Source organism: Pseudopodoces humilis, chromosome 13, assembly GCF_049639895.1.
Source record: "Pseudopodoces humilis isolate 2021_Gansu_Grassland_sample_001 chromosome 13, ASM4963989v1, whole genome shotgun sequence".
NCBI lineage: Eukaryota > Metazoa > Chordata > Aves > Passeriformes > Paridae > Pseudopodoces > Pseudopodoces humilis.
In genome coordinates, this window is record NC_142212.1 from 4,871,525 (window position 1) to 4,887,566 (window position 16,042).

Genomic DNA, 16,042 nt, shown 5'->3' on the forward strand with positions numbered 1-16,042 from the left:
AAATGCAATCAAACTAAAGAAGTCTGAGACTATTTGGCCAGTTCTGTGGCTTTTATGATCCTTATGTCTCTTTCTCCAGCAGAGACCCCAGTTCAACAGCAGAGTGAGGGAAGGAGAAGCAGGCTGATGCAGCTCTGGGAGCAGCCAAGCCTCCTGTGAGCCATGAAGTGCTAACAGCCAGATCAGGTTTTCCATCAGCCAGCTGCAGACACAAATCCTTGCTGCTTTCCCTAAATGAAGGTTACAGACTGAAGTCTGACACCTGTATTCAATGTTGGGTTACAGCCCTTGTAGAATCACAGCATACCCTGAGTGGGAAGGGACCCACAGGGCTCATCCAGTCCAGCTCCTGGCCCTGCACAGACACCCCAACAACCCCACCCTGTCCCTGAGAGCACTATCCATATGGTCCTGGAGCTCTGGCAGCCTTGGGCCCATTCCCTGGGGAGCCTGTTCAGTGCCCCACCATTCCTGAGGGAAGAGCATTTTTATGATATCCAACCTAAACCTGTCCTGACTTCATGTCATTCCTTTGAGTCCTTTCTCTGGTCAGGAGAGTGAAGAGATCAATACCTGCCCCTTCACTGCCCCTCATAAAGGACATTGAAGACCCCAGTGATGTCTCCCCTCAGTGTCCTCCAGGCTGAACAAAGAAAGTGCCCTCAGCTGCTCCTCATAAGGAACACTGAGATCCTCAGCATCTGTGGAGTCTGGAGTCATCATGCAGATCACCCTGACCAACTCAGCTGTTCTCAGCCTTGTACCTGGGTCACCTCAGCAGAGAAGCCATTTGGGAGGCGGTCCTGGAGATGCCTCCTGAGTGGAGAGCATGTGCATTAGGGGAACAGATGCACACATGCCAGAATACTCCTTGTCCTTGTGCAATTCAAAGCCTGTCCATTGCATTGAGATGTTGTGGGGCAGTGATTGTGCTCTTCCCCCAGACCAGCTCTGTAGGCAACAGCCACTGTGCAGAGCAGCACAACCCACAGCCCAGCCTGGAGGGAAACAGCACAGGGAATACTCCCCACTGCTCCCCCAGCCTTCTAAAACTGCATAGAAAAATAACAACTGCAGGTAAAAAAGTACTTTGGTCAAACAGCAGAAATACTGAACGTGCCTCACAGCTCCTCCAAGGGGAACACTTGAACAAAATAACAAAGTAAACTTTGGCATATTCTGCTGAATAAAAGCCTCATACATCCAAATTTTTCAACTTACATTTTTAGCAAATTTTAAGATGTAAAATATAATCCTGTGTGGATAGACAGGAAGATGTAAATGTTGAAGTTGGAACACAGTCCTCATGGGGACAGCATTAAATGGAAGAACCTTGGGTTACTGGAGGGTCAGAGGCACAAAGACAGCACAGTTACGTGGAACAGTAGCAGCAGCACCATCTGCTTTGGGACTCCTCTTTCCTATATCCTTGATTTACAGAATGTATGGAAGCCTGAGTATTCCCCAAAATGCTTACTGAGTTCTACTTTCACAGTCAGTGAGCAAACAAATAGAGCCTCAAAACTGAACTCCCAATTCAAGCCAACTCTAACAGGCTTTTCAGGAGAAAGGCAGAAAGGCATCTAACATTTTTGGTTTAGTTACTGATTCTACAAGTTTGGGTTTGTCGTATATTTGCAGTTACTAACAAGCCTCTAGTGGGCTACAGTTCCCAGTAATTAGTGATTATTTGTCCTTTTTCTCTAAATAATACAAATTTTGGCTCTCATGTTCTTACACAAAGATATAAACAAACATGAAAAAAAAGGGCAAACCAATGTATTTTATTTTGAGCTAACAAGGTCCATGATTTCAGAAAACAAGAAACATGCAAATAATATACCAGAGATTATATTTCTATATAACTAGTAAAAATAAAATTAGAGGGAAAAGCCTCACTAAATGAAGAGTGTATCAACTGTAAAGAAAAAGGTAGAGATAATACAGTTCTATCTTGCCTCAGAAAAAGCTCAAATGCGAATTCTGGTTTTATTTTTAAAGCTATTTTACTTTTTCTCTTCTTCGGTGCCTTATTAAAAAAAGTTACACATTGAAAACACCAAATTTAGTAGTTTGGAAAAAATTAGCAGCAAATTTAATCATACTTCAGAACTACAATTTCTATTTATTGACTGCTAAATTAATTTTAGAAAAAGGGAAAAAAAACATAAAGAGTGATGTCTCATAGATTACTTTGCCGTCATCTATTTTTTAATAAAAAATTTGAAGTTTTGGGGTGGAAGCAAAAGTTGACATTTACTGACATTTAGTAGTTAAAATGTAATCCTTCCAGAGAATGAATATCAGAAAAAGGTGGGGGTGGAAGAGAAGGGAACCAACTTCTGCTCTGATTACACAGAAGTTAAAAGGCGTGGAATAAACTGAATGAAAGCACACAACCACGCATATTTGCAGAAGAAGTTCTCCCAAACAAGGGGGATGTCAGGGTTCCCAGGAATATGATTTTGGGCTCCCTAGAAATACTCCCTGAAAAACAAGCAGTCAGCTCTGGACCTTGAATGGCCATCAGGCCCACCAAAGTGGGGGAGATCATTGCTCCTGATGTCTCAGCCCAGGAATCAGTGACTGATACACACTGACAGCTCACAATGTACACAGGATTCTATTTGTGTGGTTAGGAAAGTGCTCTATAAATGTAATTAACCTGTTTTCTAAAAGTAAACAGAAAATTAGAAAACCCTCACAAGTTTTGAAGCTGGGACACCGATTGCTCTGTGCAGATACAAAGCACCAGTCAAGATTTCTGTATAATCATGCAACAAAACGTGCACAGGAATCTAAAGATTGCTACAGTCCACACGTAGAAGGTATTTTGATGAATAAGTGGCAGATTTAGATTAAATGTGGTATGAAAGTGTAATTTATCTTATTAAAGTTAATTTATTTTTTAATTAAAGTTTAAGTATCATTTGAAGGCTTGAACAGACACCTCAATGCAGCCTAATTTCTCAGTAGGGTCACTGCATCAGAAAAGTTCTTCCTATGAATGGTTTCAAGTTAAAAAGTTAAATCTGAGGGAGTTCTAGCCTGGTGAGCCTGCTTTTTTTGCAAAAAAAAAGATAAAATCTGGTAAACTGGGGAGCTATTAAGTATACTGGTCTTCAGAGAAGGTGAGGAGCTCTTGGTAATAAAAAGCAACATAAACCAAAACCTTAATTGATATTAATATTATATTAACAGTGCTAATCTCAGCCAAAGAGCATTTAATGCTCTTGTGGACATAAAGGGGGAATGACAAGCAGTAGTCTCTGGGTAATCCCCTACACAGCAGGAAACCAAGGGATGATGGGACGCATTAATGTTATTAATTTTTAATAGAAACAGAGCAATGCTTGTCAGTGATAAAGGTGGTGTGCTGTGCACACAAGAAGTTGGTGGCCAGTGGTGATAATAACAACACCTCCCCCTACCAAGCCATCCCTATTTTAACTTGCTCAAATGAAGATGGAAGATCAAGATTAAAAGACAGAATTTTCCCTTTTGGTCTGCCCAGTCACAGCATCCTCAAGAAGAAGAAATAAACAACTGGAACTTGCATGCAGGAGTTAGAATGCAATTGTTGAGCACACAATACAGTCACAGCACACTGGGTGGCCTCAGGTGTTTCGAGGGTTTACATGAACAAAACCAGAGAACACCAATCTCATGAGCTTTGATGCTTGTGATAGATGGGAAAGCAGACATGGGAGAAGCCCCACACTGAGCAGGAGGATCATGGATGGTTTCCCATGCTACCCTCAGAGGTTCCTCTCACACAGCCCTTTCTCACATTGACTGCTCAGGCTCCAAGTTCTAGCCATTTTCCTCCTCCAGAACTGCCCTCCTGTCAAACCTCCTCCCTTCTTGTAGGATGGAGGAAAAATCCTGCTTTGGTTTTAGACCCAAGCAGTCCTACACAGTTATTACCTCATATAACCAAAAATGAAGACTGCCACAAACAGCAGGAACCATTTAACAATAAATTACTTTTGTTGTGTTGGATGTTTTATTGAACCAACACTTGTGAGAACTTTTTTCTTATTTTCCTTGGGAGATTTGGCTTTTGTGAACACAACACAGCATCCACCCTCCCTCACACCTCCACAACTGATTCAGACAGCAGAAAGGTGGGGAAAGCTCAGAACTAATTGCTCTTGTAGGAAGTGTTTTATCAACAATGTATAGTGCTGTTTTCTCTTCCTCTAGAGTGCAGCAAGAGGTCAGTTTTTGCAGATCTTGAGTGTCTTGTCCCATTTTTCACCAGTAACAGACACAGAGGCCCAGTCCAAGCCAAGGCAGTCACATTGACCTTTCCCCATGTGCCACTCACTTTGGCACTCTGCTTACCTGCACTCTGGTGCCAGCAACCTTGGGAGATGTTACTTTGTAGGTTTTCAAACATTAAAAAAAAAAACCAAAAAACAAACAACCTTAAACCCTCCCAACTAAACATGATAAATCTGGAAAACCACCTAATTCCAGTACACAAGACAGCCATGCAGATATTTTGCCCTTTGTAAGCATGACTCACGTACCATGAACTCTGATGCAAAGCCAGATACTTGTTAAGAAAGTGAAATAAAGACTAAGAATACAACCAGCTACCAAAGGAGTTTGTAATTCTATTCCAAGTTCCAGATACAAAGCTTAGCTTTTAAAATTCAATAGCAGACATGCAAAAAATTGAATTAAAACCAGCACTGGGGTGCACGATTTCATCATATATTTAAGGAGTTTAAAGTATTAACTACCCATGTCTCTAAAGTTTCAGCTTCTGGTTTTAACCATCTTTAGCAGTTGGGTTTTACCCTATTTCATATTAAAGGTGAAAACAAGGAGCAGAATGGGCCTGAAAAGAAGTTTCAATAACATTACTCTGTATTTCCACAAGCCTTCCTGCCCTTCAGAAGGGATTGGCAGGGGGAAGGATATAAATGTGAATAACTGTTGCAAAAAAAAATCTATTTCACCTTATGTTTACAGCCAAGTTTAGACAAGTACAAGTTGCCCAGAAAGACACACCCTTACATGAAACTATTGTGCAAAGGATGGACATTACCCAGAGGCACAACCACCAGCAGAGCTGAGGCCACAGCTCATTTCCCTCTCCTCAGACAGGAGGATATTGTACCCCTACAGCAGGAGTACACTTTACACAAGAGAAACAATAATACGCCTTCTGAAGCTCAAAGTTTCATTATTTATCCTGACAGTTTTGTATTTATCAGTTGTAACAACAGGATCTGGACGATCACAGCCAAATTTGTACAGTATATTAAAACTACAGGGGGTTTCTTCTCATTTGAAATGCTCAGAAATGCTCTGTTTTCTTTCAAGATCTTCACAGCATCACAACCTCTCAGCTCCTGGGGCAATGAATTTCACAGGTTAACTGTGTTTAAAAAAATCCTTTTAAATAATGCAATATTCCAAGGTCAATAGCAGCGAGACTGAGTTCCCACCCTAAGGAAATGGGTGCCTGGGAAAACCCAACCAAGCAGGTTTAATTGGAGCAGGTTTCACATTACTGGGCAAGGTGAAAGGACTGACAATTTTTCGTGTTCTCATTCACAGGCAGACACTGAACATGGGTCAGAAAGAATAGTGCCCTGCTCTCCTTTATCACAAACCTACTTCTACAGGGTTTGTATGTATGCAAAAGCCCTATTTTGCCCACAGAAAAACTCTTTAAAAAGCAGAGGACACAGCAGAACCCTTAGAACAGAGAGAGGGCTTGAAAGAACAGGAAGCTTCAAAGCATCAAGGAACCATCAAGCCCCATCTACCTCCCAAGTGTCAGATTTTGACTGTAAATTGATTGGAAAGGGAAGAGGAGAACAAAATGAAAGGCTTTCACTCTTCACGAAGACAATGGGGACGTTGTGCTGTAGCGTGGCTGCAGCAAGGCCGGTACCGTGGCACAGCGGCTGAGCCAGAAAATGCAGCCCCCTCCCCTCCCCACCTTGGAGCTCTGACATCTTTGGTGCTAACAACTCGTTGCTGTGGAAACCAGACTGCTTCTGACAAAGCCACATTGACTAAAAGCAACACGTGGGAAAATGGAAGGCCCTGAGAGAAATTAATCCTTTACAGGAAAAATAAATATAATTTTGGTTAAAAATTAAGCAAGTAAAAGGGAGTATTTCTCAGTGTTAGAACAACAGGCAAGGAGAACACTGACAAAAGCCAGGCCTTGTGGCACTGGAGAGGGATTTTAAGGACATTTCATCCCTGAAATATATGGTAGATTCAGGGCTAAGGAGTACAAAGGAGTTCAACACACAACACAGGTGTGGGAGTCAGCTGCTCCCTATCCAGTTTTTAACTGCTCTCCTTTGAAAACAAAATGACACCCAACCCCACCCCACAGTGCAACAGAAGCCAAGGCTGGTACACATCAGCACTGAAGGGCTTTCGCAAGGCCCAGACTGACTCACACCTGGGCAAAGCACTCACCCAGCCAAAACCTCAGCACAACAAAGACCTGGCCATGGAGATCATGAGTTGCTCCACACCCTGCCATTCCCTAACACTTTAGGGAAATGCCATCTCAGAAATGCCATCCAAAAAACCCATAAACAATCCATTTTATTTTTTCAGATTTCTCCCCTTGCAACAGTCTTAATAAATCTGTCCTCAGCCCTTGTTGACTCAGATCCCAGGAGCTGCTTTAGGGCCTGTTACTTGGAATGCCAGCATCCTTAAGAGAGTATTCAAGAAAAAAAAAATCCTGGGAAAAAGCCTATGGAGAAGAGCCAGAGTTTGAACTGGCAAGGCTTAAGATCTGTGCACAGTGCAACCTTAATAAGACTGGCTCCTTAACCAGATCATCTGAAACTACTTATAAAGATGGCACACTCATGGTGGTTTGTTTGGTTTTTGGGTTTTTTTAAAATAAATTCAACAAGCAAACTTCTCTGGAGGAAAATTGAACTTTTACACAAATTTAATATTTGTGTTTTTTCTTAATACAGGCCATAAAAGCTCCAGTGCAAAATGCCAGGTATCACAAAGATTCAGGAACTTGGAGGCCACTTGTGATTTACATGCTGAGCAAGAATCCTCTCCCCCTTCACTCCCGAGGTATTAAAATGCTGCAGCGTTACAGCTTAATCTCATTTATGGAGCTTTGAATCATCTTAAGTACTTAGGAAGTCTGTGTAAAATACCACAATCCCTGCAGTTTATACACCCTAATCCAGACAGACCACACCTCCAGCTTTCACTGCTGCTGATGGAAAGAAGTTCTCACGGTTTTCCAATTAATGAAGCAGGTCATCTACTCTGCACCCCCAGCACTGGCCACATCCCTGCCACTTCCCTTCCCATCAGCATCATTGTGATTTCGGAGAGTGCAAGAGCCACACGGACTTCAAACAGCTCTGCAGGACCAAAAGACAAAGCTCTGCAGACAGCTGTACTGCTGCTAATAGAATATTACACACCATCCTAAAGTCTGCTGTTCTAAAGGCACATTTATCATGGAAAACCTCCAAAACAGGGAAACATATTCAGGTCATATGAGAAATGGGAACTTCTTCAGGGTCAAGCAAAGAGAACTGCAAAAATATTTAGGGATGCAAAATGCTGTCTGGTGATGTAAATAAATCAAAGATTGTATCATTTTTTAAAAGAAAAAGATAAATCACTGTATACGGTGAAGGGATTAAAATGGAACAATCTTCATAGGCAAGATATTAATCCACTAACTTCCTCAAAATCACATTGACTCTTGCTGCCAATAACGGTGACACCTTCCTTCTCTATGCTTCCCATGAATTTATCACAGCATGAACATAACCTCTGCTTTCTGCTGAAACTGAACAGGCACAAACAACAACAAGAAGCCATTTATTCTCAGCCCAGGCCACACTTATACAGGGTGCTACCACAGACAGAGGGAAATCCACAAAGGAAAAAGGGATTGTGTGTGAGCCCTGGCATTCAGGTGTGGACCTGATTCTTTCCGAAGGTTATCAGGTTTTTCCAACCTGGGAATCTCTCTACATGATATGACCATAAGTAAATACACCTGAAGTACACTTGTGTTGTAAATTGAGTTTAAAATTCTTGTATATTGCTCCTTTGCACTTAAGCTGATTTGCAAATTCCAGTTACCTGTAACGAGACTCCCACTAGCACAAATCAGAGAGGTTTTCCTCCACGGGAGGATTTATGCTCTAAAGCGAGGAGGGGGAGCCTTCTAGTCCAAGAAGGGTGTCAGGCAATCAGGGGAGTCTGACCAGGCACACACGTGCTCTGCTTTCAGCACCTTCGCAGCTGCAGTAAGACACTTATCTGGAACATTATCAGGTCTTTGAACCTGGCAAGGCGGGGAACACGCCTTGATCTTCCCAAGCTTTGTTGCCACTCAAGTCAGGCTCTAACTTGTGCCAGCTTGCTGAGAGACTAGGGGAGAACAGACAAGGTGCAAAGTAGCATCAACATAGTTTTGCTTTTTCAAGATGACTTAATGGTTTATAGCATTTGGCTGTTTCTGCTTTTTAGGCTTAATGAATTGCCATTGAAAAAAATTAATTTATTACATATAATTTCATTATTTCAGACCAAGCCCACCTCTTTCTTTTTAAATTATTTGCTGTATTTCAAATAAAGAGCAGACCAGTCAAGAATATCAGATCTTCAAAGTAAATTGTTAAGTCCTTGTTTTTTAAAAGTTAACTAGTCCAACTGACACTTTGAAAGGTGCCAGTCTGGCCCCAATAAGTACAAAATGCTCAAAGACTCTGGTCTTGAATGACTCACTGGTTTAAAAACAATTCTTCTAGCAGTAGAAACGACCCACTTTTTAATCGACTGGAAGTTATTTTAGGTATTTTATGCATATTTACGTAATAGTCACCAAGATTGGCACTGAAGGATAAAATTCAAGACCAGTCTGATGCTAGCCATATTCTAGGCACTCCTCTGTAGACAGGGCTGCTATTTAACTAGAACTCTTCTGAACTCATATTCATTCTATGCTGTATCCAGCTTTGATCTACAACACAGCTCACGGACTTTGTTACTCAGACTAAGCTGTGTTACTGATGCTAAATTTACTGTAGCATGAGATAAACCAGCATAAGCACTGCAGAAAACATGGTAGGTAAGAGAGAATTACAGAATAATTCACTAGAAAGTGCTAATTTCCTCCAGAAACATACAATCATTCAAGAGCTGCTTCACCCTGGATAAAACCTAACCAACCATTACACTTGGTTCCCCAAATTGTCATCACAGTTCTAAGTTTAGCACACCATTATTCTTCCTTATGCCAAAAATGTTGAAATGTTTCATTCCTAATCTGGCATAATTCTCTTCTAAAAATGCAATCTGCAGCATCTAAGAAGACTGTTACCATTTCCTATTCTACAAGTAATCACCAGCCTAAAATAACCTTCACTTTCACTGTGTGCAGTACTTTCTCCATTGCTGCATCATTTTCCTCGGTCATCATCTTACTTTAGGCAGTAAGCAGGGTATTTTACAAGCACCAGCTATTTAGATAACTTGCAAAACAAATACTTTGGACTGTACAGTCCCCTGTTTGTGAGAAATCATGACCTGGCTCTTCAGGGTACACTAACTGAAAACAGACTATCCCACTATTAGCTTTTGTCATGCAGAACTATTTAATGTAATCAGAAACATTAAAACTGAGTGAGAGACAGAAACATAGCTAGAGACTAAATGAAACTGAGGCAGAATGCTTGTCTCTGTCCACAGCAACTCACCTGTGGAAAGCAGAACATTCTCTAGATAGTTCTATGTTTGGGTCCTAAGACATTTGGGAATGACTTTCCTTGCAAAATTTCTTTCTCCATTATCTGTTTTCTTTCCTTCTGAGAAGAAAGTTAGGCTAACACTCTCAGGCGTAACAGTAGAGACCCCTACTCTACAATTATCATTTCTATCATTCACTAAACATTCTTCAAACCTAAAAGGCAAGGAGGGTGTTCAATTTTGTGTTTGCTTTTTGCTTTATTTAACATTTGGGCTATGCCTATTTGTCTTCGAATCAGCAAGTTACAGCCACTTTTCTGCTGGCACTCAGGAGCACAACACATTTTCCATGAGGCAGGGGATGGCTTACCTCACTATTTATTCTAGAGGATAAGGTCTGTGTGTAGACGTGGCACTTGGGGACATGGTTCAGTGGTGGACTTGGAAATGCTGGGTTAATGGTTGGACTTGATGATCTTTAAGGTCTTTTCAAGTTTAAACAATTCCATGAAGTAGCAGGTCCATTCATACACACTCCACCTGAACCTGGAAGTGTCAAGTGGCTGGAGGCATCTGCAGTATACAGGGGATGTGCCCAGTGCTTAGGGGAGACGTATTTTACCACTGCTACTCAGGAGTTACTCATCCCAAAAGTGTCCCCATAGCCAAGGTACTCAGCTTTCCTGAAGTTCCAAGGGTCTTTGGTTTGTGGCTATGCCTGAATTGTCCCTCCTTTCCTTCTGGAAAGAAGCACCATCTGTCTACTGAAGAGAAATAGTATAGCAATGACATGTAACACTGCTTTTACATCCTGAAACATCCACCAAAATCCTGAAGCTGCAGATGCAGAGAAGCCCCAATATCCAACAGGAAGCTCTCTACCTCTCTGTTCTATTCTTATTTAATCCCAGCTCTGAGCCCTTCCTACCATCTTCCACAAAAAATAAAGGAGATCATCAAATACATTGAAGTATTATTTTGACACCACTTAGCAGGAATTTGTGCCTAAAAAGAAATGAGGGAGAAGGAAAGAAAGAACAAGGAGCTGTAGGTTGGGTTTTTTTTTCATGGAAGGCAAATCCCAGGAGTTCACATTTATCCTCACAGGTTAACCAGCTATTTTGGTCTCCTCCTCTCCCTAAAAGCAGTGAAGAGTGCAAACACCAGCAGAGAACACTTGGGCTGATGTCAGTGTTAAAGAAGCAGAGGTTAAACTTGCCCTAAAGCCCCAAAAGGCAAAGTGAACAGAAGGGGGCAGGCTGGCAGAGAGGAGATAAAAATAGAAGAGTGACTAGACTTCACTTGACAGCTATTTCTGGATCAACTATGGAAAGAGATCTGAGAAGCTTTTCTATTTGTAAGGGAGACAGAGACCAAAAACATAGCTGCCTTCCAGAAGGCCACAGCACTGCACAGCAGTTTTGTTTATGCTTCTACTTTTCTAAATCCCCATGTTCTCACTATTTGGAAACAGTGCTGTTCAGCCAAAATGTCATTATATGTCTAAGTGAGAAACCAGATGAGATTTTCTGGAGCAGGACAGCAATGCATGTGGCATTTCAATTTAACAGAAACAAAGCTGACAGCACATTGTATACTGGGCAGCAAATCACAATGCCAAGCAGAGTAAACTAAGGCACACAGTATTATAGGAAAATAACCAAAACCCTGCAGTATCTCCAAAAGGATGCCTTGTGTTTTCCCACTCCAAAATGATTAGTGAAATTCCAACCAGTTCCAATTATGCATATGGACTAACAAAAACAACAACAGGGACCTCCCAATTACAGCATGGAGTGCTTGACTGTCGTATGGCTCTGGGGATGAATATTTTTGCCTGTTCAAGCCCTTTCCTCTTGAGTACCTCTGCTAAAATTCCTTCCATTGAGTAATTTCTATCCAGACCCTGGCTGTGCTGGCTCTGTTCCCATTTAAAAGAAAACCCGCAGGCAGAAAGCAGTGCCATCTGCCCAGTCAGGAGCTGCTTTAATGGGTAAGTTTGATGTGAAGGAGAACAGCCTATTACACTTTATCTTCAGCAGCAGGAGTGATGTTCTTCCTTTCCCAGGGGCAGGTTACAGCAAGCACTCTCATGCCTGAAGTATTTGTCCACAAATACACATAAATCTCAATGGATATGTGCAAGCAACCTCCAGAAAAAAATCCATCCAGCATCTCCTTTTTTTTCATGTTTAACTTGCAATTCAGTCTTTTCATTTTTCTTTACCTGTCATACCAGTTGGGTTTGTTCTGTGACAGCTTCATCAGCCTCCACTTTCTATTCCTGTAAGTCAATGATAACCCCGCCATCATACCTGAGAAGAATGGGCAGTGGCAAGGCCCTGTTGTCCCTACACAGAGAATTCTGCTCCGAAGTTGTTTCTGAATATTTTTTCCCAAGCTTCTTGTAACTTTTACGTAACTGCTTTGACTGGATGATTTCCTCTGAAGTGTCATCTGGAGCAGGTTTGGGACTTGTGTGGCCCAGTTCAGGTTTCACAAGAAACAAAGGAAAAAACTTCCTCTGAATATTTTCATCCTTGCAAATATCTTTAGGGCTGGGAAAAGATCTTCCTATTCTTGCCAATTAACCAAGCAGAGTTTTTATCCCTCCTTGTTGAGTAATCTTCTCACTAGACCATCCTTGCAGAGAGCAGTGGATTCTCTCTGGGCTGCTGGAAGTTTTACTTAATTGCATGTTTAACTTTTTATTCAGCACTTAAACCCATAATGATGAGAAACACACACATGTAAGCAGCAAAGTATTATCTGCCATTCAAACTCCCAAGAGAACTCATAAACATCTTAATATTGCTGCCATACTTCTGTCCCTTTCAGAAGAAAAGTGCACACATTCCACAGCTGGATGTGAAACAGGATGGCAAACACATTTACAGGGTAAGTTCAGTGATACATCAGCTATTGCTGATCTGTAATGACTGAGGAAGGGAAACTTTGGTCCTCAAGACATACTAAAAGTTCCAAAAAAAATCAGCCAACACAATCAGTACTAAACACAAACAGGTATTAGAGACTCCACCATAGGTTCCTCCAACCCATCAAGCAGAAGACATTCTATCAGGGCACAGCAACTTCCGTTCTCTTCTCCCTCTCTCCAACTTTGAAGGCTAAAATAAAAAAGTATTTTCTGGATACTAATATACATCAGAATATATTTCCTACTTCATTCCAGAGCTACAAAATTTGCTCTAGAACATACTTGTTGCTACTGAATTGCTCTCTGGAAAGGCAACTTCTGTTTTAAAATGCTTCCAGCCCTTATGACTGCAAACCCTTTCAAGTATGAATGATCTCTAACCAGCAACAGTCACTGAACTCTTCAGAAACAGCAGATCAGCTTCAGCATTAACTATTATCCTTCATCACAGTATGCTAAGTTTAGAAATTCATGTTGCTAGTGCTCCAGAAGGACCTGATTAATGGATCCCCTCAGAGATGCAAAGATGTGACACTCCCCATGGCAGGTGCAAAACCCCAGTACCTGAAGTCTGTCAAAACCTCCAGTTTCCCTATGATAAACTTCTGTGAGTCACCTGCATAAAGCTAATACAAAAGTGTGATAAAGTACATGAGAGTGTTGGAAACACGTGAATTAATCACCTGTTAATCATTATTAATCATAATACAAAACATTGTATTATAAGCTTTTCTAGTTCCTCTATTAAAATTTTTTTCAGTACCCAAAGCTGCCAGGTATTTCCAGGCTTCTCTATCACAACACAAAAACTTTGATGGGGACATGTTCTGTTTGGTAGGGAACATCTCCAGGCCTTGGCAGAGCATCCAGCTGTCCACTGGCAGATCCACTCTGCTCCCAGCACACATGGAGCATGTTTAGGGAAAGGAAGGATACCCAAGAGCCTCCTGGACCTATCAGATTAACACAAGCAAGGAATCTGTAACACCCATAAGTAATTCTCATTACAATTACTTCAGCTGCTTTCAGTCTTCTGGTACTGAACCAGGCTCATTTAGGCAGCTTTTTTTTTCCTAACAATGTGGTTTAAGAGCATCAGGGAAATTTTCAAGTTTAAAAGCTGCAGAACAAAAGGCAAGCAAACTTTATGTTCTCTAATGAATGGTTATTGCTCCATTTATTTAAGTGGTACTTATCACCATAAATATCTACTAAACTCATTTACCCTACTGGTGTAACCAGTGCTTTCCCAGGAAATATCTTTTGGTAAGTGGATTGCAAAAATAAAGTAGGAAAATAAATGAACAACTAGAAACGCTCCTTAAGAAAAGTCTCCAAACAGAGGAAAGACTAAAGATCAATGAGCATTTAAGTATTTCACAGCTTAGGCCTATTCACTGCACAAGATCCAAAATAGTTTCCTTCATGAGTATTGCATAATACGTTCATTCAAAATCTAACAGGTTTTCTCCCAGAACACACCAAGACACGGTTCTCTCCCCCACTTTTTTGTCTTTTAAATATGAACACGAGAATCTCACAGCTGATAACATTATTCTGGAAACTACACAGAATATTCTGGAAAAGGCTCAAGCTGGGACTCCAGTGTTGCAATAGCAAATGTTTCCACGTATTCAGATTCTTCATGCATCACTCTTTGTGAAAGGTAAACAACGGAACAAGTAGCTTTTACAGGGCTCTGGGAGTGAACTCTGGCCTCCAAACCATAAATAAGGAGAAAGTACAAAATGTACATACCTTCAAAGCACATTTCTGGCCTGTCTCCTTGTTGAAACACTCCAGTACTTTGCCATTGATTCCTAACCCTAGCACACGTTTGGAGAGTTTGTAGTCGTCTGTAACTGCATGTTTTTTTATCTCTAGTTTGACATGGGCTGTTCCCCCAGGCAAGGATTTCACGCTGCTCTTACTCTCCACGTGACTCTCTGCCTGGGATTCCTGTTCACCTTCACTTTGTTCCATATCAGGGAAGAGTGGGATGACAGAGACACCCGACAGATTCCTGTGGGGTATCCTCAGCAGAGCCCCTTCACTCAAGCAATCAAACCCAGTGCTTCAAACGGTCCATTTTCTTGCCATTTAGTCCTGAGTAAAAATGTAAACAAGTGTTAGTAATTGATGTCAACTAACTGTTGTCCCACCTCACCGCTTTTCTCTTAGCAAGATGACCAGGTGCCAGGAAGAACAGAAGTGGAGTGTCACCTCAGGAAAGCACACACTTTGGCTTTACAGACCCCAGTTCCAATACACACAGCTCTCAATCTGCAGGTATAAATCACTGCTTTTACTGCAACAAAAAGTAACTGAGTAACTGCTGAGACTTGGAATAACACTACAGCTAAGCTCTGTACAACAGAGCAGTGCTTCGAGCTTATAAACCCGCATCAACTACTTGTTGCCTCAATGTTTTATGTAGAAATCCTCACAATGGTCCCCTGCCTCATCCCGACACTCCCAAATTACGCAAGAGAACCACGAATACCTGGACTGAACCCCAGAGCGGCACTGCTTGGGCAGGCACCGAACCCTGGGACTGTGCTTTAATTGCCTGGGTCCACAAGCGAGGAGCAGGGACCACCAAACCACCCAAAAACTGAAGTCCGTGGAGATGCCATGGCGCGGCTCCCAAAGGGACTGAGGGGGATCCCCGGGGCGGGTCCCGGTGCCAGCAGCCCCGTTCCCACGAGCAGAGGGGCCGCTCGCTCAGCCCCCCGCGCTGAGGCGGCGGCGGAGGGCGGGAAAGCCCTGAGGCGAAGCCGGGAGAGCGGGGGGTGGCGGCGGCGGGAGCCGGGCGGGGGCAGCTCCACGCCGGAGCTCGATTACCTGCCTGTGGCGGCGCGGCCCCAGCAGAGGCTTCCCGGAGCGGCTCGGGGAAGGCGGGCTCTGCCTGGGTCCGCCCCTCCGCCCCGGGCAGGTGCGCGCCGCCTTCCCGCCCCGAACCGCGCCGGGCTGCCGGCGGCGGGACCGGCCCGAGTCCCCCACAAGCGGCCGGGACTGGGCCGGGCCCGAGCGGGGAGCGGGAGCTCCCTCGTGGTCAGGTTCCACTGCTCGGGTTCCTCTGAACAACCCTGGCGGGGAACAACCCTCGCGGTGAATTTAAGGTGATTTAGGGTGGTGATTTTAATCACGATATGAATTTATTGGGGTAAACGGCCCTGATAGAGGAGGGAAATGAGGCTGTAGCGGCGGCGGCTCCGGGCTGGTACCGCAGCGCGCCCGCGCGGTGGCACCGCCGGCCCTTCCCCCGATGGCTCCTCTGGGGAGAATCGCCACGTTCGCTCCAAAGCCTGTGTTAAACAGGCTGTTGCAATGAGACCCGATAGCGGGCAGTGATCTTTAAGGCTTTTGGCTACCGAA

At 42.9% G+C, this 16,042-nt stretch overlaps 1 protein-coding gene across 4 annotated transcripts in view; it reads right to left on the minus strand.

Moving 5' to 3' along the window:
• Positions 1-15,564, minus strand: part of MAPKAPK3 (MAPK activated protein kinase 3) — a 53,212-nt gene extending 37,648 nt beyond the window's left edge. For 2 of the 4 annotated variants that reach the window (XR_015773655.1, XM_014251766.2), the window contains exons 1-2: positions 15,509-15,555; positions 14,423-14,770 (exon numbers count right to left, since the gene is read on the minus strand). Coding sequence is in view for 3 of the 4 variants with exons in the window: in XM_014251766.2 (XP_014107241.1) it covers positions 14,423-14,647 (225 nt within the window). In the remaining variant the exon portion in view is untranslated. Of the gene's footprint in view, positions 1-14,422; positions 14,771-15,167; positions 15,440-15,508 lie in introns of those variants that run through there. The other 2 variants (XM_088061789.1, XM_005522188.3) reach the window with 2 other exon arrangements.
• Positions 15,565-16,042: the final 478 nt, after the last annotated feature.